The following is a 24520-nucleotide window of genomic DNA, read 5'->3' as shown; positions in this document are numbered from 1 at the left end:
ACACTGCGCCACAGGCAGCAGCCTATGTTTAAATGGCTGTAGCAACTCCATAGGATTATCCACACTTAATTTTGATCTTTCGAAAGATGTGTAAGTTGAAGACTAAAGTAGGTATAGACGGTAAGGGATGTATTTCTAAACTGTGCTCCGAATCGGTCCCAGTGGCCTGGTAACTGTGTCATAGCCCTGATAGTCACAAAAGTCCTTTGTTGTAAAGCTTCAGACTGTGGAAATCCACACCATCTTAACACCCCCTTACTCCCCCCCCCCCCCCCCCCCCACACACACACACACAAAAAAGAAAAACCGAAGGAATGATCACCCCTCTACTCCAGTTTAGCTGGGTGAGAAAGCTTAAGTAGACCGGAGCTGTGAATGGGATTCTTTGAGCAGTACGAAAAGCCTATGTTTGGGAAAGCAGCACACAGAGGTTTTCATACTCTTGCTTTTTCCACCCTGCACAGGGAATCCCAGCCACAGACCCTGCTTGTTATGTTTGCATTCAGCGGAAAGATTAAAGATGGATTGTCTCCTTTCATTACCACGTGAGAATGGTTACTGAGCAGGCTTGCCAGGCAGTGCACTTATGGTCTTGTTTTAGGTTAAGTGTTTTGTATAGTGCAGTGATTACCCTCAGGGGCATCCAGGCACTAGCGGTAGAGGACTTAACAAATACAACTGATTTGAATGGCCGGATAGAGAAATACATTTTTCCAGAGTTTGGCACCGATGTTGCTGCAGGCATGCCCTCCACATCTTGAACGTTTGATCTGGGGTACCGTAACCAGGAAAGAAGAAGCAGAGCGAAGATAGCTCAGTGATGGGTATCTGTGAAGTTTTTATTGGCGACATGCCACTCTTTGCCATAAGTGGCATTTTGAGCAAGGCAGAGGGATTTAAATGTAGATCTCTGTTTGATAAGCAACCAGTGAAGAACGTGGAGCTGGGGTGTCACAGAAGGAAGATTGAGTATCAAGTGGGCTGCAGTATTTTGAGTCGCCTGAAGGCGATGTAGCCTGTAGTCGGCTAAGCCAAGGAATGGCGCATTTCTGCACTCAAGCCTAGAGCTGATGAGTGTTGATGCCCGGATTTCCTGGTGGACCAAGGACGAAGTCCGTTTCCTGAGGACCCTAAGAGTGGCAAAACAGGCTGCTGCTAGGATCGTCACATGTTCAAAAACGACATGTTTTGAGCAGTGTTAACCCCAGGATTTCTAGCTGCGGTCACCGAATGAGGGTAGTGTCTGATTCTGAAGGTCATCAATTAGGTGACCACGGAAGTGAAGTATTTCTGAAAATAATAACTTGTTTTGGCAGCATTGAGGTGTCAGCAGTTTTTTTTTTCCTCCAATGAGCTACAGTGGGAAAGAAATTGGAGAGACATTTTGGGAGTTAATAGGATTTTTTGAGACCGTGATGACAGTCTTTGTATCAACTGCTAATCGTATGGTTTCAAAACCCAAGCTGCAGAGCGAGGACCCTAGTGGAGATTATGTAGCTATTAAATCATGTAGGGCTCACTGAGGAATGTTGTGGTACCTCACACACTAAAGGATTGAGAGTTGATTGAAAAGAGAGACAGTGTCATTGATTGAAATCCCAAATCACTTAGGGTCTTTGTCGCAGACCCAAGTTTAACCAACCCTAATATTAGGATGCTGCCAAGTCAAGCAGGATCAGCATGGTAGGGCACTCTGATGCAAAGAGATTCTTATATTGCCGGTGGCTTCTAACATGGCTGGTTCCATGTTGTGAGAGGGTGGAAGCCTGAATGTGATGAATGGAAGAAGATCAATTTATCCAGTACCTTAGAGAGAAGGGAAAGTTGTGAGATGGGACGATAGTTACTTAAGGTATTGGGCTCTGCATATGTAAATGTGACTGATTCTCTGGTTGATGCTTTGGAAAGATTGCATATCTCTTTCATAAAGGGGATTTTTTTTTTTTGTATCTGTTTATTAAGTATTATGCACACACAACAGTACGTTTCGCTATTAAAGATTGTACAATCTGTTTACACACATTTATAAGCTTGTACAGTGCAATTGCATAATGACGTGCTGAAATACAACTTAAAACTGTGCAACTAGTGGTTAGAGTCACGTCTGAATACCGAATAGTGTATGCTGATATCAAAAAATAGTGCAGGCTACACCAGTTGGAGGAGGGAGGCACATCTGTGTATGGGAGCTGCGAGGCCGAAGTCGAGGTATGGATTGTGGGGGGGGGAGGCACATAGAGCTAGTAGTGTAGTAAGCAAGACTGGACACGAGTTACATGGGAGCACAGCCATACGAGAAGCACCCTAAAACGTTAGGTTATTACGCTGAGGAGGGGTGTGGGGATGTCAAAGCAGAATGATAGGAGGGCAACTGGAAGTTGCGTGGTATAGAGATTGAGCGGAGGGATAGTACATGTACAATTGCTAGTTTAGGGGGGGGGGTATGTGTCGTCCCTAGCTTCTATACCCACCACACAAATATCCCAGGCTTCAGCACCGTTCTGTATTAGGCCTTTATGTTGTAGTAAGCGTAATGTCTGAGCTTCGGCTTGTGAGCGACTATGCAAGTCGCGGAGCCAGGCAGAGTGTGAGGGAACGTGTGAGGCCTTCCAGTGCGTAGCGATCAGGCGCTTGAAGACAACAAATGCTAGGTCTATAAATCTGTGAAGATGTTTCACAATGGGGAATGCTTAATTAGCTGCTAGCACTATAATATGAGGAAGCAAGGGGCTGTGGGGGCGGTGATTTAACAGAGGTGAGTGTGTAGGTGTTCAGAATTTGAGAGCAGTTGGGAATCTTTAACTCAGGAAGATTCCATCAAAAGCATTAACGTTGTCAACATGCCAACATAGTATGCATTGACTCTGGGTCATAGTTTTTACGCCAAAGTCATTCCCTGAGTTTACATTTGCCTTTGGCTGCTTGAAGAATGTCAGAGTACCAAGGCTTGCCTTGGCATATCTCTGTGGGTCGAGAAAGTTTTTGTAGGAAGTATGGGCCAGATGTAGGAAGCCTTTTGCGCGTCGCAAACTGCGCAAAACTGCGACCCACCTCATTAATATTCATGAGGTCGGTCTTTGCGACCCCATAGCGAGTCGCAGAAGGTGTCTTAGACAGCTTTTTGCATAACATTTTGCGAGTTGCAAATTGCGAGTCGCTATGACTCGCAATTTGCAAGTCGCAAAATGTTTTTTTGCTACATCTGGCCCTATATTACTGAACACATTCTCGATCCAGGTGTTAGTCTGCCAAAGTTTTATCGGGGGTTTACGTAGTATTGTTATATACAGCCTATTCGAATGTGTTTTGTTTGACTTGGACTGTCCTTGTTGACGAGGTTAGGTGCTTCAGATTGTTAATTCACACTAATAGGGACTACATAGCGGTGGGATCACCTAAGAGGGACAAGCTTTGAGGCCAAGATCCTGAGTTAGTAGAGACCGGATCTAATAGATGCCCTGCTAGGTGAGGCGAAGAGTTTATTGGAGCTTTGATTCTAAGAGAGATGTAATGGAGGAGGATAAAAGATCCTTGACTTGTATGGTGGACGTTAGCAGCTTTCAGTACGAAGTGGGACATAAATTCTTGCAGACCACTGCAGAGTGGCGCTGTTGTCATGCGGCCTGTTGATGAAGGTGCCCGAGTGAATGCAGGAGACATTGAAAGCATACCCTCACAATTCAGGAGTTCACTGGAGTCTGAAAGCTTGCAGGAGAGTGTGGATTAGATATAGGGATACCACCGCTTGGCGATGAGGAATTGGGTAGCCCTGTGGTATTGCCACCACCGTGTCAGGGGCGGAGCCTCCCCGGCACCATGTCCCTATGACAAGTTCGGCCTCAAGCAGGTGGTCCGTAGCAAAGTTATACATCTTGGTTTGGTGCTGAGAAAGAGGGGGTGCATTTATCAAAAAAAAAGTAGGTAATGGGTTGTTGTGAATGTTCTCTGTAGGCTGAGTCGGTTTGATCACGGTTTAAGTCCCTTCCTTCTGGCTATTGACTTTCCCACCCAGGATCTCTAGGGACTAGAGGTCCTCCTTAGTTACAATCTCCTCGGACTAGAGGTCCCACCGGGTTATGAAGTGACGGGGTAGAGAAGGCCTTGCTTACCTGTAACTTTGAGCATTGGGTGCAGTTTCTATTGTAAGTGGCGCGAGGTGGGTGCTGGGGTCTCCGTGGAGCAGGGTCTGGGATGGGTGGCATGGGCCTTGTGTGGACTGACGCACAGTGCTGCTCTTTGGCGCGCAGCATCGCTACCTATATAGGAGCCGTGCGCATGCGCCTGTGAGCGTGTCCTCCGAAAAGATACGGCGCAGCTTTCGAACCCGTTGTGGGAAGGGAGTAAAATAAACTATACTCGAAACCCACCCGCGAAGCTCCCCTAGCAGTGAGTAATACTAGGAAATTAAGTTTAATTAAAATAAAGGGTGCGTGAGGCTAAAACATTAATATAATAAAACAGCTCCCTATCGGAGCTGGTGACTGATTAAGTGCACGTGCAGCCGGGCATCTCCACACCCGACTACAAAGAAAATAGCGACTGTGTCTAAAGCCCCTTAGACTGCTTCAGGTGATAGTAAGCAATGTTTTGTCAGCACCGGGTGCGCTCACGGCCATCGCACGGTGTAGAGCCTCAAAGAATGTGCAGACTTCACTTGGAATGACCCAGTAACACTGGCCAGCATTGCCTAGCGCCAGGGGACTTCACACTGAACTACACTCACACGGGTTTGGCGGCTGTATCTTCTATGTTTAATACCCTGAATATCCCTTTCCCCGCAGGTGACCTCGTGCCTGCCGGTTGGCACCCCGGATTACATCGCCCCCGAGGTGCTGACTGTGGTTAATGGAGACGGGAAAGCTGCTTACGGGCCAGAGTGCGATTGGTGGTCGTTGGGAATCATTGCTTATGAAATGATCTATGGAAAAACGCCTTTCACCGAGGGCACATCGACAAAGACCTTCAACAACATCATGAACTTCCAGGTAATTGGATGCCGACACGACTGCACCTGACATCAAAGCCCTCCTAGTTTTGTTAACAATGTGAGTTAAACTATTACAGAAGGCTTTTATGTTTATGAAACATGTCTATCCTATGAGTATGCCGCCATCGTGTGGTAAAGGCTGGAAACTGTTAAGAGAAGTCGTAATGTCCTCCAGCAACTTGCATTTTCGACTCTCGCCCTTCTTACATTCCCCCTAGTTGATACAAGTCCAGCCTGTAATATATTTTTTCTACTAAACAGTGACAAACTGAGCATGATTAACATTTCGGATCGAGGTGCGTGGTCCTTAATTAGCACCTTCTTATGTTTTTGATAGCGTATACCGCTATACTAATATCATGTAGCTAGGGGTTGGTCTGGTTTACGTAGACAACATTTTTAGATATGTTTAAAAAAAAAATAAAAAAAAAAATGTTTTTTTTTAAACACAAATGCGAAGTATGTCTGGTTTCAGTAAGAAAACTGCTTGTGGATAATTGCTCACGGTGACTAACACTCACCGGGCTTGTTCCGCATTCTGTGGGAGGCATTACTTTGAAGGATCCAGACAATTACGAGTTGGAATAACCAGACACGTCACTGGTAAGTGCATGCATCAAACGCAAAATCAGTCATGCCCGAGTTGTCGGGCGCAGCACTTACACTAGGGGCTCGCAGTGGACGTGGGCGTCCAGCAGCACAGTGGGTGCCCGCAGCCAGCGCACTCCTCACCCTAGTGCACTCCCTTCATCCCGAAATGTCGAGATGGAAAGGCCGTTCCAACCGGACCAGAAGAATTTTAAAACTCCAAATGATTCAATGAGTTCACCTTGCTTGGGGTGGTTGGTCAGTACCCAATAGGTGGCATATACTCCCAAATGGCTTGAACCAAGGGGAATTCACTGTAACATCTGGGCGTCTTACAGCCCCGTCTCTTGTCTCTTTGCTCCACCCCACGCACCTGTCTGTATTGTCACTTTTTCAGCGTATTGAGCTATTCTTACTGTTCATTTTGTCCGCCCAGAGGTTCCTAAAGTTTCCTGAGGATCCGAAGGTCAGCAAAGAGTTCCTAGATCTGGTCCAGGGCTTGTTATGCGGCCAGAAGGAGAGATTGAGCTACGAAGGCCTCTGCTGCCATCAGTTCTTCGCTGAAATTGATTGGGACAACATTCGCAACTGTAAGTAGATCTATGTAAAGGATCAGGCATATGTCACTGTCTGGCTCTTTTTTTTTTATGCTACTGTAAACAGACATCAGCCATTTGCACATCAGTGTTGGTCCTGTTCCCGTAGAAGCCGTCCGATCTGAACTGCGAGTCCAGGCCCCGCCAAAGGACAAGTGTCCCCAGCCTGGTCCTGGCTCAGGCTCACCAGTGAGAGATGCTGTTTGATTCTCGTGGCACAGTGGGTGCGGAGCCCATAGCATGCCCATCACCCGCAGGAGGTACACTGAGGAAACGAGTGTGCGCTGCCACTTTTAGTTACTCGGGGCTGTACCGCAGCCCGGCGGGGCCACTGTGCACTCCAGACGCAGGGCAGTCCTAAGCACATCCCACCTTGGACCTGCTCCAGTTGGAGCGGTCCACCCCAGCTGCAGGCCTGGTCCCTGCGGATGGAAGTGCAACCTGCAGCTCTGTTTCTGCCTTTTGGGCCTCATCACTGAGGTACAAGTCAGTTCCCACCCATCTTATGCGGCTACAGTGTCGTTTGCCAGCGGACCCCATGATCTTGTAACCGGAGTCCCGCTAAAACGTTTATTACATTTGTATTTATACCTCTCTTCTGTCTATAGACAAAAGCTTAAAAAATACTCTGTCTGGGCATCGCTTGGATAGTGGGGGTCAGTCTGCAGCTCGAGTCAAGTTCAGTGAGGGATCGAGACCGCAGGAATGAAAACATGGGAAAAGGACAGCAAGAGCAGCAAATCAAGCGCGTGAGATAGATAGATGTAAGAAAGAGAGGAAAGACAGATGGGTAGATAAACTAGATGGGAAAAGGAAGAAAATGTGAGGACAAAACAAAATGAAAGTGAGGGAGAAAGGAAGAAAGGGTAAAAGGAAGGAAGGGTGGATGGATGGAGACCTTACAGGACAGATGAGTGAAAGGATCAGCCGGTGAGTGAATGAATGAATGGAAGGAAGGGTGAAAGAATAAAGGATGAAGGTGGGCGAAAGAAATGAGTGAAAGGATGAGTAGATGTAAGAGAGGAGTGATGAATGGATGGCTGAAAGGATGGAATAATGTGTGACGGGCATAGTCAGCGGTTTGAAGGAATGATGACAGCAGAGGATAGAAAGATGAACACGTGCCTGGGTGAGTGAGTGTGAACAGATGGCTAGTCGGTGGAAGAAATGCAGAAAAGATGGTGGGATGAAGGAATCCAAGGGATAAAATGATGGGCGGGTGGATGGGAAGGTGGGAGTATGAATGGATAAGTGGGTGAATGGAAATAAACTATTCAATGAAAGGTCAGCTTGCTGGATTTATTCATTCTATGTCATCAGGGGCTTGGTTCAAAAAGAGGGATATTTTAGTTTTCTGGCAACTCCCTTGTTCCTATAGCACATTGATTACGGAAACCATATGTGAGCATTCTCATTGCTCTTTTGGCGTCGCACTGGTAAACAAAACATTTTCCAATCACTTTCAACATCATTCACTTAAAACAGAATACAAATATAGTTGAAAGCCCGATAGCAATCATTATATGTGTGGCACCGATGCAATCTAAAGCAGAGTTAGCAGTCCATATCGTAAGATCAATAACGATTTGATGTAAAAATCGATGAATTCTCTTCTTTATCATATCCGTAGCTTTCTGAAAGTACTTATCCCTACGTCATGGAATCAGTTTAGCACTATACAGCAGTGTTGTGGGAACCTTTGCCTTCCGCCCCTGACTCAGTACTAACATATTGTTTGCTCTGTGGCATTAAAGAATAATCTCCCCCCCCACCCCCCCATGCTTTAACTACTGCCCATGTGGCTTGTAATCTACTTTTCATGTTCTGGTTTGACAGCGCAGTGCGAGCGTCACTAGAGGGGAACTTTGGCTCCAGTCACATGTTGGAAGCCAGGAGTACATGTTCTGATTGGTTAGAAGTTGTGTGCGTCCCCGGAAAAAGTGCATGCTCTCCACCCACCTCTGCTTTTTTAGTTTATTTATCAGGCAGCCTCAGTTTGAACTTTCAGGGGCGCACACATTACATTGAAATGCTGTTTAAGTGTGTTACATAACTAGGTAGTAATGTATGATGTTTTGATATGGCTGAAGCACAGATAGGAGAGCAGCCATTAACCTACATGGATTTAGGTTAATCCATGTAACCTACACGGAGTTTTACGTCTTGTAATACTTCACATTACCATACAGCATGCCTTTAAAACCAGACCTATTGGCTTTACCAATGCTTGTTGTATTTTGTGCCACCACTGTTTGCAAATATAATAGGTAACAATGGCATTGAAAGAGTGACTTATCTTCCAAATAAAATCCATTTTTTTACAGGATTACCATATGATTGTTTTGCTTTTGCTTGCATTGAACGTAAGAAAATGAATAACAGTCCTGGTTGTTCAGAACCTGCTGCAGCCGGTCAGTGTTAAATCAAGCATGATAGCATCATCTCTATAAAATAATATTTGAATATCTATATTGTCACTTGAGTGAGCAAACATTCTTGAACTTTTCAGAAATAACGGTAGGTCTGCCAAACAGGGCAAAACTGTGGTGCAGGATTGCACCCGCTAGGGCTAGGCTGTCCCATACTAGGCCTTTTCTGACAGTCCCAATTAGACCCAGAGATCACCTATCTGAATATAAAACAATTAACCAGTTTATTTAAAAGGTCGGTGTGTCAACCTGTAGAAAGACATTGAATAACCAGTTTATTCAACTAATACTCTGTAATCCAATTGACGTCTTAGTATAACATTTTTCTCAGATAATTAGTTTCACCATTAAATTATCTAAGACTGCTGCATTCACAAAGAATCCGGTTTGCTCTTTAGGTTAAATACGTAATTGTTTATCCCAAGATTGTATATGCCCCAATAAGTTTCTTGGAAAAATCTTCTTAAACGGGTCTTTTAGTGCAGTTTTATAGTAATTTAAAAACTAAAGGAATAGTTACAGGATCTTTCTTGTTTAATAGGGAGATGCACCAGGATGCCAGAATATTGTTGGTACCCAAACATTCTGTAAGTGAAAACTTTCCTTTATTCGGCATCTTTCTTTACAGCTCAAATGGTAAGGCCACCAGCCCCCTGTGCTCTTGACATCTTAGCTTGGCATCCTAGCTTTCCATTTTAGGAAGGTGACTTCATCAGCTGAGGGGGCACAGACTGTGGAGTGAGAACATCATTTTAGAACCGAGATGTAGACAAGGTTGCATGTGATGTATGAAGCTGTAAATAAATACTTCCCATTAGCTGCGCTAATGAGGACAGAAGTTGTACATGTCTTAAAACTTGTTGCTTTAGCTATGAAAATCTAGGATTGTTTTCAACCTTTTCTCACTCTTCCTTTAAGTGCTTAAATAGAGGCCTCATTAGACATATTTTCCTTTTACACTGCTTGAATACCACATAATGAGCTAGACAATTAGTTAAAAAATACTTTAGCATCAGTGTCAAGTCAGAAATTGTTGTCTTAGCCTTAATTTCATTGAATTTTACAGAGAGGTTTGGGCAGGATTCTCTACAGGAATCGCTTAAATAAAAGCATCTAATCTTGCAATAAGGTTATAAGGATGTAGAGATAGCAGATTCTTTTAGGGGCTTCTCACGCTTACTATAGATGTTTGTAACGTCCTTAATGTGTGATGTTTGTCTCTGTAAAAAAAAAAACAGCACGGGTGAAATCTTTAGAATTAACAATAAATCTAATAATGTCTGCAGATTACAAATGCAATAATGCATGTTCTAAAGTAATGACCATGATTTGTGATTGTTGGAGATGGCTGTGCTGAGGGAATTTCCATGAAACTTCTCGATTCTCCCTCCCAACCCCCAGTCTTTGCTGTCTCTGTGCGTGACCGTAGGACTCTGGGCACCTCCCCATTGTCTAGCAGTGGGAAAGTGGGCACAGGTAGGGACATGGTTGAGCTACTGTACCCAGGAGGGCCATGTGAAACCGGTATACCACATACCCAGAGCAGGTACGGCCCTGGCTGCTAAGGGGACGTGTACCGGGTGTGCCACTCCCTAAAAGTCCCGATAACCATGCCCTAGATAGACCTTTGGGATAGGCCTGCAGGGGCATTAGTGCGCCTGAGCTCATGGTGGCTGTCGCTATGTGGAGGCCAACCCTGAGCTGCCTTACACCCTCCCCGTAGGGCCCCGATTGCGGGGCTGGTGGTAGGCGGAGGGCAAGGTGGCTATTCAAAGGTGTGTGTATCCTGGCAGGGCAGGGGAGCACCCCCTTGTGGTATCCCCCCCCTCCCGCCCCCACCTAAATAGGGGGAGGTAGAGTAGGGTCGACCGCATCTATAATGGTTGTCCGGTCCTCTAATAGTGCCCGTGGGCACTGTCCCCCTGTATGGGCAAGATAGAAGTGTGGGCGCATGTCCTCCCCTGGAGAGGAGGTGGTGCTGACCAACATGTGCAGGCTCCACCACCGCCGGCCCCAGGGTGTGCATAGAGGCCATGGGGCCTTCAGAGGTACTGAGCCTGGCATACAAGGCCAGTGGGTGTACACTTGCACAATGGGGGATTTAATGTATGTTGCGCCTGGCTCAGCTTGCCAATAGGTGCACTCCTGTAGAGGGGAACCTGATCATATAGTGAGCCAGACCCAAGGGGCCTCTCCGTGCCCATGTGCACGAGGGAGTTCATATATATGAAGAGCTCAGTACTTCTGGCCTCTAAGTGCCTTCGTGCACCAGCGTGTCATACCCTTAATGGGGACTGGCACAACTTGCCAGTTTGTGCAAATTTGCACACCAGTTTTGCCACATGTAAGTGGAGACTGGCATCACTCACCGTTGTGTGCATACTTGCTCCCGGGTGGGTTTCCTATATAGGTTACCGGAGATGGCATCACTTGCCAGGGTGTGCACACTTGCGCATGGATATTCTAATATAGGAACTGAGCCTGATAGAGCAGGCCAGTATTGGCGCACTTGCACCTTTGTGGTGGCTCTAATGAAAGCGTCCCACATGCACTGGCAGGCATGGGTGTGTGCCAGGGCATATGTGCCCAAGGGAGTGCCGAATATCATGCATGTTCGCACTACCTATGAGAGCTTCTTTGTCTGTAAGGTAACATGGGACAAGGAGTCTTATTAAGTCTGGCTGCAATAGTGGACTGCAGGAGAGCAGACTCTTGATGTTTAGTATTGTTGGATTCCAAATGACAAACCCGTTCTGATGGTAAAGGTGGTTTTGTCATTGATGCCCTAGAAATGACACTTCTAGGATGTGGGCATTTCTAGGTTCTGAAATGTTTCTGGTGTCTGGTAAATTAGGTTTCATTCCACAGCCACAGGGGAAGCGCACATCTGTGCATTTTTCAGGTGACCGCTATAAAACCTGGGCATCCAGAGCAACAGATCCCTGCCATTTGGGGCCTGGATAGATAGGTTGGGGGGAGAGGTTTTTGACACTTGGTCTATCGGCGCCAGAGCATGGCCCCACTAAAGATAAAAATCTTCATTTCCGAGCCTCAGGCAAGACAGGGAGGACGTTTAGGGGAGACATCTGTGGTTTAAAGGAGAACCCTTTGAACCACCCCCCACTTCAAAGTAACTATCAACTAGAACTAGAGGTACTCAACGTCTGCAAGGCAGAGTAACCTTTATGGCAACACTGGACTGGTGCTGCTAGACTGCGTGGGAACACTACCAGAGGAATCTGTTGTGCCCAGGAGGATAACTGTCTGAGGAGGGGGAACTCTTTAAGGGCAGGATGGCTTGCCCTCTGCTCTCTGAGGCGGTCTGAGGGACGGCAAAGACCTCCCGAGACTGACCTACATTGACAACCGGTAATATCTGGAGAGCAGTGCCCTCTGCTGTGCCTATGTTGTATGCTAGAATTCACCTGGCAGCAGCAGCATTAGCGTGGCCTAAGTATTGTGTCTGTAGACCGATATTGCCTGGTGCGGAACTTGCCAAGGACTGCCCGCACTTCAGATGATGGGCCCTTCATTGTGGGGATCATTGTACTCCAAAACGTCTTGTTGGTGTGAACAGGATATCCCGGTTCAGGAACCGTGGGGCTCGCTATTGCAGAGTGTGTCGCATTTCTCTCGTGTGAGCCTCTGCTGCACGCTCATTGCGTACAATGCCCTGTTCATGGGTTGCGACCCTCGGAGGTGAGGGTGCAACATGAGTTGTGCTGTGCTTGGCCTCGTATGGCATGGCTGAACTTCCGTCGAAGGGTGTGATTGGAGAGTCTGGTGTGACTAAAGTCATTGTGTACTAGACAGTATGCTTCATTCCAGAGAAGTTCGGAAACCGAGTTCCGAGTGTGACCGGATGGTCTTGTGTGACTCAAGTCTTCGCGAGCTAGACGTTATGTTTCACAGAGGAGTGCAGGATTTATGTCCTTCGTGAGAGAGTCCGGGATTGTCTAGTGCAGTGGTTCCCAACCTTTTGACTCCTGAGGACCCCACTGAATCACTATTGGAATCCGGGGACCCCCAAGCAATTTGTACAATTTAAATTTCAACCATTAAAACTATAATTCGCAAAACATATACAAACAAGTATACACCAAACAAATACTCAAATGACTAAATATATAATTCTTTTATATTGACAAATAAGCAAAAATCGAAAATTTTAATGGGAAGTTTGGCACTTCATCTTGATGACTACATTTTCAATGTTAGGTTGTATTTACGGAAGCAGAATCCTCAGGTCAGATTCTACATTTCCTTTGTTTCTATTTTTAGGTACATAGATCTGAGAAGATATTTCACATATATATGTGGTGGGGAAAGGAAGTAAAACCATAAGGGCCTCTCTTCTCTCCATAAACTCTGTCGTATGCAATTCATTTGTTTTATAGCACCTCTGACGTAGGGTGTCCGAGCACTTTACAAGTGGACTACAAGGTGTAGGATTCACATGTCATTTATACTGGTAGGCATTTTTCTAAGAGTTCTTGGTCTGGAGACACACAAGCTTAGGATTCAGAACATAACCAAGTGGTTAGTGTTGACCTTAATAATAGTAATGTATGTCTATGTAAGCAAACATTTTTTACAAGCATTAGGATAATGACAGACGAGGGTAAAAATATAACTTTCTAATTTTTGCCATGCAGGTTGCATGCAGCTCTTTAATGGCAGTTCATAGCTCACTGTGCTACATTACAATTGTAGCTTATGAAATGCACAATGACAAAAGAATCTCTGTCACAAAAGCAGTAACCCACTGTGCTATGCACATAAAATTCTGTTCTTTGCATGATGCACGTTCTGTGCAGCAGGCATATTAACCATCTGCGCTACCTTAGCTAAGTCAAAACTGCCACTCAAAAGTCCCATTTCTCTCCTGCAGGAACATTAATCACCAAAGTTATGGTGACGCTTTTACTTTTGTATAAAAGCTGGTGGATGAATTTGCAGTGCTTTTTAAACTGCTGCATAAATGAAGTAATGAATAGAAAAACATTCACATGTTTCTGAGAGGAACCAGATGGAGAAGTGCCTTACTGTGGACCCCCTGGGAATGTGTCACGGACCCTTGGGGGTCCACGGACCACAGGTTGGCAACTGCTGGTCTAGTGTGGTTCAAGTCATCATGCGCCAGACTGGTGCCTCTGTCTGAGGAGGTACCACCTTGGGAATTGGCTTGCGAAAGAAAGTACGGTCAGGGTGACTCAGATCATCGGACACCTGACGTTGTGTGTCCTTTTTGTGGAGGTACGACACTGAGCACTTTACACGTGGGATCGTATCCATCTGGTGTCACTTGAGTATTCGTGCCCCAGATGCGGCATCTCCTGGCAGAGGAGGTGTGGGCCTAGTAACTTTTTGTGTGCAACTGGAAGTGTCAAGGGCGCCTAAAGTCAACAAGCCCTGATGGTGCCTCTCCATTCCTGAGGTGCTGATTTGGTAACTATTTGGTAAAATTGGACTGCCTGGCTGGGCGCCTCAGTGTCTAACAGCGGCCCCAGTGACCCTCCCCCTATGTTTTGCAGACCTCTGAGTGAGCCTTCTTTACTAATTGTTTACCAGCTGTTGTCTTTACTTTCCCTCACCTTGACCCCGGAACCCTGAGAAGTGTGACTTGGCCATGGGCGGCATAGTAACCAGGGAAAGGTTGATGCAATCTTTGGTTCGTGGAGGGGTGTGATACCTGAAGTGGGTTGGTGGATGGAAGGCGGTTTGGAAACCAGGGTACTTGCAAATACAGTGGCGTCCACTATCCGGACATCAGGACACCACATTAGGGTTCTAGGAGTAAGTGCATACGAGTGACTGTGTGCACATGCTTACTGATACCTGTGGCATGACGGTGCAGAGTGGATGTGCGGGAGTGAGTGCAGGTGAATGCGAACGCAGTACTGTGGTGCTGTTTGTCACATTTATTCTGTCAGGGAGTTCATTCAGTTGGCATTATGTCTTACTAGTGCGGCCTCAGCCGCAGTGCTACGTGTAAGTCTTGTGACATATTTTGCTGCTTATGTTGTGAAACGGGATGCACCCTGAATTTATTGCACTGATTGTGGGGAATTCTAGGGTGGGACTCGTGCTGACAACGTTTGGCACCTTCTGAGGGAATGTACTGTTTTCCTCACGTGTACATACAGTAGCTAGTGTCTATCACAGTTGGGCCTCATAGTGTGACTTCTATTGCTAATTGGGGTAAAATCCCAGAGTTACAGTATAATCTTGCTGTGTTGACATTTTTTTGTGTTTTGAATGCAATCTTTTTATACATACACTGTGTGTGAAGTCTCACTTGTGCTGCGCAGCGTGGTTGTAGCAGGGAAGTGCTGTGTCTTTGCTTTACACATTGTCTCTGCGAGAAGCCTGACTGCTCTGTGCCAAGCTACCCAAGGGTGAGCACAGGTTATACAGTGAGTGTAATCACCCACACCGGACTGGAGTGGCAGGTTCTTCTTGGCCAGGGCCGTGCCTCAGCCAGCCAGAACGTGCTGCCTCCAACAGTGATCAATAATAGATATTCTGGCCGAAAGTCATTGACTTGAATGCGAGATCAGGAGTGCTTTGTCCAACACAATAGAGTAGTCAAGTGAGTCACTATGAAAAGAAGAGTTAGGTTTAGTTGGAAGGAGGTGAATACTGAAGTACAATTTACAGTCAAGTGACTCTTGTGCTATAGCAAAAGAAGTTTGAATCCAATCTTCAGATTTTCCCCAGTTGCTCTCAATAATGAGAAGCATTCTTTGGAATAAAGGACTTCTTTTATGTGGCTTTATCATATAATAATGAATCCTTTGCACAGGGAGCGCTCACCTAATCTTCACGGCTGTAAAGATTTGGTACGTGATCAGGTGGTCCCTGAGATTCTGATCTATGTTGTCTATTCGCCTGTAGGTGCTTAGGTATTTATTTCTTCATATAAATAATACTTCTGCCTTGCTTTTTTATACATGAGGGGAAAAGTGGAACCCAGTAACGAGCAGGCAGTGTGCCTGAAAATGTAACCAGGATCAGTAATTATTAACTTCTTATGGGAGGCTATGGATTGAAGAGCAGGTATCTGGACCAATCTGCTTTTATTAAAAATACATTTCTTTTCATTCCGGCACTGGTTTTGAAAATATATCTCCTCATTTTGGCCTCTGCATGCGCGCTGACAGACCTGATCCCTCGGCAGCTGCTTTCCTGGTCTTAGTACGCAGTCTCATGCAAATGACAACCTTCGGTCTCCTTCAGGCCCTTTTAGTAGCTTGATTAGTGCTCCGCTACTGCCCAGTTGCTGACCAAAATTGTTAATCGTTCTTAAAGTACAGCCACATCACCTTCTTCTTTCTCCCCTCTTCTGCCTAACCACTTCTTTTTTTGCCCATTCTATTTCAATATTGACATTCTCCTTCCTATTGTCTTCTTTTTTCATTATCTCTCCCTTCTTCTTGCTTCCTTATAAAAGGTCTCTGATCCGAATTGGACTATCTGCAGGAGAAGCCATGGCAAACGTGTGATTCCAACTTTTATTTTCATACGATTGGCCTTGTTGCCACTTAAAAATGGTGATCTCATCGCCTAGGATTTGTAAAAATGTTTCAGTTCATTTGACATTTTTTTACATGGATCTAGTTACATTTGACTGTAGAAGTGAGTCTCACTACTTGGAGGAAATACATCAAGTTGTGAACTCTTGCAGTATGTGCAGTCCTTAACTCTTAGTAAATATGAGCAGAAGCTTAGCTTCTAGTCCAGGTATTTGTGAAAGTTTTTTTGTTGACCTGAAGTTGCTTCCCATTCTACATGTTCTAGAGCTGCAGGGTGTGAGAAAACCTACTCTTAGTTAGGGTGCAAAATGTTTCTGGACAAAAACCTATTACAGTTTTTCTGCATCCCAGCAGTCTGCTATTCTCAAACTTCAGTGGTGAGATCAAATACTGTTCATACAGTTGCCTAATGGAACTTTGTGTGCCATGTAAGCGTGCACTACAGGGAGTGCAGAATTATTAGGCAAGTTGTATTTTTGAGGATTAATTTTATTATTGAACAACAACCATGTTCTCAATGAACCCAAAAAACTCATTAATATCAAAGCTGAATATTTTTGGAAGTAGTTTTTAGTTTGTTTTTAGTTTTAGCTATGTTAGGGGGATATCTGTGTGCGCAGGTGACTATCACTGTGCATAATTATTAGGCAACTTAACAAAAAAAAATATATACCCATTTCAATTATTTATTATTACCAGTGAAACCAATATAACATCTCAACATTCACAAATATACATTTCTGACATTCAAAAACAAAACAAAAACAAATCAGTGACCAATATAGCCACCTTTCTTTGCAAGGACACTCAAAAGCCTGCCATCCATGGATTCTGTCAGTGTTTTGATCTGTTCACCATCAACATTGCGTGCAGCAGCAACCACAGCCTCCCAGACACTGTTCAGAGAGGTGTACTGTTTTCCCTCCTTGTAAATCTCACATTTGATGATGGACCACAGGTTCTCAATGGGGTTCAGATCAGGTGAACAAGGAGGCCATGTCATTAGATTTCCTTCTTTTATACCCTTTCTTGCCAGCCACGCTGTGGAGTACTTGGACGCGTGTGATGGAGCATTGTCCTGCATGAAAATCATGTTTTTCTTGAAGGATGCAGACTTCTTCCTGTACCACTGCTTGAAGAAGGTGTCTTCCAGGAACTGGCAGTAGGACTGGGAGTTGAGCTTGACTCCATCCTCAACCCGAAAAGGCCCCACAAGCTCATCTTTGATGATACCAGCCCAAACCAGTACTCCACCTCCACCTTGCTGGCGTCTGAGTCGGACTGGAGCTCTCTGCCCTTTACCAATCCAGCCACGGGCCCATCCATCTGGCCCATCAAGACTCACTCTCATTTCATCAGTCCATAAAACCTTAGAAAAATCAGTCTTGAGATATTTCTTGGCCCAGTCTTGACGTTTCAGCTTGTGTGTCTTGTTCAGTGGTGGTCGTCTTTCAGCCTTTCTTACCTTGGCCATGTCTCTGAGTATTGCACACCTTGTGCTTTTGGGCACTCCAGTGATGTTGCAGCTCTGAAATATGGCCAAACTGGTGGCAAGTGGCATCGTGGCAGCTGCACGCTTGACTTTTCTCAGTTCATGGGCAGTTATTTTGCGCCTTGGTTTTTCCACATGCTTCTTGCGACCCTGTTGACTATTTTGAATGAAACGCTTGATTGTTCGATGATCATGCTTCAGAAGCTTTGCAATTTTAAGAGTGCTGCATCCCTCTGCAAGATATCTCACTATTTTTGACTTTTCTGAGCCTGTCAAGTCCTTCTTTTGACCCATTTTGCCAAAGGAAAGGAAGTTGCCTAATAATTATGCACACCTGATATAGGGTGTTGATGTCATTAGACCACACCCCTTCTCATTACAGAGATGCACATCACCTAATATGCTTAATTGGTAGTAGGCTTTCGAGCCTATACAGCTTGGAGTAAGACAACATGCATAAAGAGGATGATGTGGTCAAAATACTCATTTGCCTAATAATTCTGCACTCCCTGTATATGTAGTCATACCCTCTTACCCTGCTCAGGTGCATATACTTACTGGAATCCTTAAAAAAAAAAAATTGTTTTCATTTTGTAGTAAATCAAAATCCAGTTATCCGCTGCTGAACAACTCCTGCATGTGGACTCCAGATAGATCTATATATATATATATATATAATAATTTTTCTCCATAACCTGGATAAAATTATCTACTCTAGCTTAGTTAGCTTGTGCATCACCACTGGTTTTAGACCATGCACATCATGTCACCAGTTCCTTGCAGTAATTGACTTACATTGCCTCTGCATATCCTGTTTCCAAAACAGCCCTGTGTTCTAACCTTGGTACAGGGTCCCTGAGGGACCACCTAATGTACATAGAGTGTAAAGGCCACAAGTGATATTTGATTTCATCATTTTAAAGAGGAGTACTAGGGCTCTGAAACTTGTTGAGGTTCTGAGCATCATTTTTGTCATAGAGGTGGCAAGGCATACTTTACAATAGCCCTTCTTCGGTTGCATGGAAGCCTTTCCCTCTCTTCCTAAGAAGGTGGTCCAGTAAACCTGGTGGGGGGAACTGCCCAATTACACAACCTTTTACACTTTTAGGTGGAGTCCTACTCCTATGTACGCAGAGGTTCCTGGCTTCATTTGCACCTTGGGATCGAGACAGTCTCTTGGGCACCCTGCTGTCGCATTGCGTTGCATGTCTCCTTCTATATGGCAAGTCCATAGAAGAGATATCAAGACTGTCTGCCCGTTGGACAAGTGAGTATAGTCTATATTCTGTGGGTGTCTTGTGTCATTTGTTCTGTTCTCTTTCCCAAGCCTGACAGGAGTCACCCTACTCCTCCTCCTTCACTGGTGATAACCATAGGTTCTTCTCAGACGAAGAGACTGCTGAGAGGCAAGGATTCAGAGTGGTCGCTTGAGACGTCTCATTATAAGAAGCTTTACAAGAGGTGTCTCACCACCAATGCTGAGTGCACTATCGCCCCTTCTTTGCCATTGCAGAATAGAAGAAAGAGACTTTAGAAGCACCACATCTCCTGATAGAAAATGGCCACAAGTGGGTCAGCCCCATGATTGACCATCATGTGATGTCCTCTCTCGAAGTCAGTTTGGCGCTGGAATAGCCCTCACCCATGAGCACATTAGCCTGCCCGTCTCCTTTCCACTCCATAACTAAGATGGACGCAAGCTCATAGAGGGAGAACTGGTAACACTCTCAGTCTCTGTCCCTTTAAATATAAAGTGATCAGAGAGCTGTCTCTTCTGAGCTCCATTGATCTGCATTTTCCCTATGGCCAACCCCTTCTTTTGGAAGGTAAACGCAACTGCAGACAGGTAGGACATCTCTGACAAGTTCGATCATGTTTAGGTGGATCTTGAGTTGACTCAGCTTGCTTTGCTTCCCTCCTATTCTGTCTCAGGATTTGTCATCCTGATGACACCCCTCTTCACTTAAGAAATTTTTCTGGATGCCTAAACCAGATGGTTTTACTTCTGGATGGTGCCTTCTGGGTCAGCCCTTCCTACAATACTTCCCTTGTCTCTTCTAGCACCAGAGCATCTGTTCCTTCTGCTCCTATTCCCTTATGCCATAGATATACCATAAAAATGATTGCTCCATCCCTCCGTTCCCTACGCCACAAAAGGTGATGCCTGGTGGACCCAGCCCAAACCTCAATACTCATCAAGGCTGGTACCCGCGAGCGCTGGGACCTACCCTCAACTGCTTGTATTCTATGCCAGGCAAAGCCCTGAGCTTAAATCCAATGAGGCGCAGGTGCCTCACTGTAAAAATGATAGTGTCTCTGTGGTGCAGGTATTATTGGCTCAGCTGCCAAAGCACAGAGCTCGTCATGGAGTTGTTGGTTGTCAGTTAACAAATATTGGCCAACCAAAAACAGCTTTACCTTTTGCTTTGGGAACTCCCAACTCTGATGTGCCAACACTAACTTTCCAGAAGAGCAGGTCCTTGTCTTCCCAAATAGGCAAATACTCAAAAAGCCTGGAGGCCTAGGGCAAAAGGGTGTTCAGCTGAGGGAATCTCATACAGGCCAACAGCAATGCAATAATGTCTTAACTAACCCCCGGATCTGTAGTGCTAGTTCAACAGATCTACGTCCTAGCTGTTGGTCTAGGGTCCATGAGCAGTACAGGCTTATGCTTCACCTGTGCTGAATTAAAATTGCTGATGCCTAATAACACCACTGCCAGGACCATGAACATGTCTTCCAGTGTGCAGACAAGCATATAAAGGCCTTGGGAAAAGTACTCATAATTGATTGAAACAAACCCTACACCACCAGGTCAACCAGCAATGTCAGAGAAGCATGGCCAGGAGTCAGATGATAATCTTTGTTCTAGCTGTTAGAAATTGGGTTACTGATAGACTGGGGTGTGAGCCCTGGTCAAACAGCAAGCACGATCCTAGTCAGGGTAAGGCACAAGCAACCTCAAATGAACCTGTGCTCAACTACCCCCCCCTTCCACCTTTCCCCAGTAGCATGGCTCAGAGCAGTCAGGCTTAACTTAGAGGCAGTGTGTAAAGTATTTATGCAACACTCCAAACAGTGAGAACATCACTCAAATAAATCCCCAACCGGGGCAGAAAAATAGAGCAACATTTAATAAATAAAACAAGAGCCACACAACAAACATCCAATCACTAGAACCGGAGTTATGAATTTTTAAAGAATAAACTGCAGTATAGTGCCTAAAAGCATAAAGCTCCAACTGTGGCTATCTGGTCATGGTGGACTTGGTTAAATTCAAAAGTTCAAGCCGATCATGATGGAGCACGGACCGGATACTGTTCCAAATTAGTTCTGCTAAAATTTTACCTTCTCAAGTTTTGTGCTAAGAGTTGCCTTTTATGTGGAAGAGGTTTGCCAGGAGCAAGGAAAACGTTGCTGGTGGTTGTCAGCGTAGTACGAGGAGCAGGCTGGGTGTCGTGGACAGGTGGGCTGGAGCTTTGCTTTGGCGATCCACGTGGGTGGATGATGCGTGCTGTGCAGAGAGACGTACTTGCAGTATCTCTCGCTGATTTTTCGTGCGGTTCCGGTACAAACAGGCCTGATCACACTGTGAAGAGCCCAAATGCTTGACTTTAAGAGCTTGGGAGCTGCACCAAGGGCCCACGACCTGATGGACGCCACTTAGGGGTCAGAAACTCATTGAAGACAAGTCCAGGAGCTGTAGGGAGCCTGTTATGTCCCTGAGGCTCGGATCAGCATGTTGAGTATCTCTAGGGTCCTGGGTTCAAAATGTAGGTGCAAGTCCAATTCTTCTTCCCCACTGAAGAGGGCAGCAGGTCAGCAAAGTGGCCGTCCTTGTAGAAGCACAGCAGTCCTTCTGCATGGCAGTGTATCCACAGATACTGAAGTGGGGGTGCCTGAGGGTCAGTATTTATACACTTATGTCCTAGTTCTGGAAGGTGGGAGAAACCTCGACAGTGGCTTTGAAGTGTAAGGAATTCCTTGCTCCCCTGACCTGGTTTAAGCTGGCTGGAGTGAAAATACAGGGTCATTAGGCCCCCTTTGGGTGTGGACAGGACATAACCTATTTAGGTGTAAGCAAGGCTGCGTTCAGCTCCTCCCTCCCATACTGCTCGAGATGGCCCATCAAGTCACTCCTCATCTCCCTTTGTGTGTGGCTTCCTAGGAGGAATAAACAAAGCTCAATGGCCAACTACACCCAGTCGTGTGAATGGAGACAGGCTGCAGGCAACGAATGGCTAAGGCAAGAAAATACCAACTTTCTAAAAGTGGCATTTTCAGAATTACAATTTTAAATCCAACTTATCATAAGTTAGGATTTTAAATTGTGATTCCAGAGACCCCAAACTTGAAGGAGTTATCTCTTCCTATTTGGAAATTACACTTACATGATGTAATAAGACCGTTCCAATGAGAGAGATAAGCATTGCAGTAGTGAAAAATTAATCTACGTTTTTCACTGCCAGGACATGTAAAACGTAAAAGTACATGTCCTACTTTTTAAACACATTGCACCCTTCCCGCTGGACTGTCCAGGGCCCCCCTCGGTATCTTAAATGTATTAAAAAGGAAGATTTACGCCTGCATTGAGTTTTGATTGGCCATGTCGAAATGGCAGTTTATAACTGCACACACAGACTCTGCAGTGTCGGGCCTGAGACATGTTTAAAGGGCTACTTAAATGGGTGGCACAAAAAGTGCTGCAGTCCCACTAGTAGCATTTAATTTACCGGCCCTGGGCACTTGGAGTGCCACTTACGAGGCACTTAAAAGTAAATTAAATATGCCAATTGGGGATAAGCCAGTTCTACCATGTTTGTAGTAGGGAGCACATGTACTTTAGCACTGGTTAGCCGTGGTGAAGTGCTCAGAGTGCTAAGGCTAACAAAAACGAATTGAGAAACAAATAGGAAAAGGAAGGCAAAAAGTTTGAGGGTCGCACTGAAGAAAGGGCAAAGTCAAACACTAACACAGTTTTGTCCGGCTTTAATGTCCAGAGCCTCTCTTTGAACCAAGTGTACTGCATTTGCCCCCAAATACCCTCTGCTCTAAGGGCATCGATTGCAACAAAACATAAAAAGATGTGGCAATGCTTGAATTAATCTGCCGCTGCTGAGCAGTTTTTGCTCACTATGCCACTCTGAGCTAGCTCCAAGTGGACTGTGCCTGGTCTGACAATTAGGGCTGAATTCTTCTTGGAGCAGAACCAAGGATAATTTGCATATGGCTAGTTCCTGTTTCAGTTCGCACTTTAGACAAAAGAATGATGGACTGGTTTACAGTCCAGAGTATTCACAAGTGGTTGAGATTAATTCATGCAATCCACCCATCATAAGTGCAATAGGTATCCCCAGATGTCGGTCCTGTGCTTGCTGTGCCATAACACTCAAGCTGCACTCTAGTTCCTTTGCCAAAATAGTCCAAAACCTGACCGGCGTTGTCCAGAACTGTAAAAGAGCTGACGTACCATCTGAAAATCATGAGTGCATTGATTACAAGTGGGATGTACGCCACAGGGACCATCATTTACTTGTGACTTGAAACTGTTCATTTTAATTTGTTAGATTTAATCTAATCGAAAAACACAAAGATCATTATATGTCCGGTCTGGTTTAAAGGTAAACCTGGTTTAAAGGTATCTCGGAGACCTCCTATAGGTAACTTTAACAAGAGCTCTTATACTGTATCCATTTTCCCAAATAAATTAAACAAAGGTAATTTTGTTCCTTGCATGAAATTTAATCTAAATTGCTCAATATCCAGCAGTTTCTGTACTTCTACGTATGCCTCAGGTTGCCTGGTAACTAGTTGCTTAAATTGCTCAGTTGGGAAAATGAGCCTGCAACATGATAAACAGTATTGTTAAATCTATTGTTTGCTTTTTATTATTAAGCATATGACACTGCTTTTAATTTTTTTTTTATGGCTCTTGCCTGTGGCAGGGAAGACATTCGGCCATATGCTTCTTGTCTGGACGGTAGTTCCTCTTGTAAAGGTTCACTGAAGGTTTAGTGACCTTGTGCAAGGGAAGAATGGGCATTCAAACTTAGCTTACTACCTCTCCAAAGCGGGATTTTTATGGGCGTCTATGTAATGCGATGACATGTAGAACTTTAACAGGAAACATTGGGGGGAGTGCAGAATGCTTTGTGTAAACCTGGATCCGTTGGAAGTCAATACTTGCACTTTAATGAAAAAAGACTTCTACCAGCAGATTCCTCACTTTTTTAAGACCCAAGTGTCAGACTGGATCTGGATAATCTTCAGCAGAACACCCTGCTTGCCTGCAGGTGGCATCGGTGGCTCCGCATTAGCGTCACTCCGAGACAAATGTGACATTCGGGGTCTATATAGGTGCCATCCATGCTCACTGATATCAGATCCTTCCTTTTGGTGTCAACAGAACCAGTTCCAGTCTCATGTAGAGACTTCTATTTAAAAAAAAAAAATCTACGAAACTGCGTGCAAGGCAATTTGTCACCTACCAAAGCTACATTTTTTTTTTTTTTTCCCATGTGGTGCATATTGCAAACAAATGTTTGTGACTGATGCACATGTGGTTTCCCATTGGTACCTGGGGTCGGACCACGATTCCCAGGCCTGTAGTGATTGTGCCTTGATGCACCCCAATGCCATTTGAGATGGGGAAACAAAGCTCTTTGTGGTGAAGCACTGCAAGACCCCACACCAGAATCTGTTGAGGTCTACTGATAGGTCTAGGTCTCACGCCCAAGGTTCCTCCCTATAGGAGGCTGGCCTGGTGTGTGGTGGGTACCTATGGTACTTACACCTTATACCAGATCCAGGTATCCTTTATTAGTGTAGTGTTGTATCTAAAAGCCAGGCTCTCTATAGGTAGCTGTGGATGAGCAGCCAAGGTTCATCTAGGA

The 24520-nt window shown here is 45.2% G+C and overlaps 1 protein-coding gene across 2 annotated transcripts in view; it reads left to right on the top strand.

The window, feature by feature from the left end:
* The window catches only part of CIT (citron rho-interacting serine/threonine kinase), a 1039445-nt gene that overhangs the window by 77174 nt on the left and 937751 nt on the right, over nucleotides 1–24520 (top strand). For both annotated transcript variants that reach the window (XM_069215034.1, XM_069215033.1), the window contains exons 8-9: nucleotides 4782–4985; nucleotides 6012–6165. In XM_069215034.1, the coding sequence (XP_069071135.1) occupies nucleotides 4782–4985; nucleotides 6012–6165 (358 nt within the window). The remainder of the gene's footprint in view (nucleotides 1–4781; nucleotides 4986–6011; nucleotides 6166–24520) is intronic.

Source organism: Pleurodeles waltl, chromosome 11 (genome assembly GCF_031143425.1).
Source record: "Pleurodeles waltl isolate 20211129_DDA chromosome 11, aPleWal1.hap1.20221129, whole genome shotgun sequence".
In the NCBI taxonomy this organism is placed as follows: domain Eukaryota; kingdom Metazoa; phylum Chordata; class Amphibia; order Caudata; family Salamandridae; genus Pleurodeles; species Pleurodeles waltl.
This window is presented reverse-complemented; position numbering and strand designations above follow the sequence as displayed.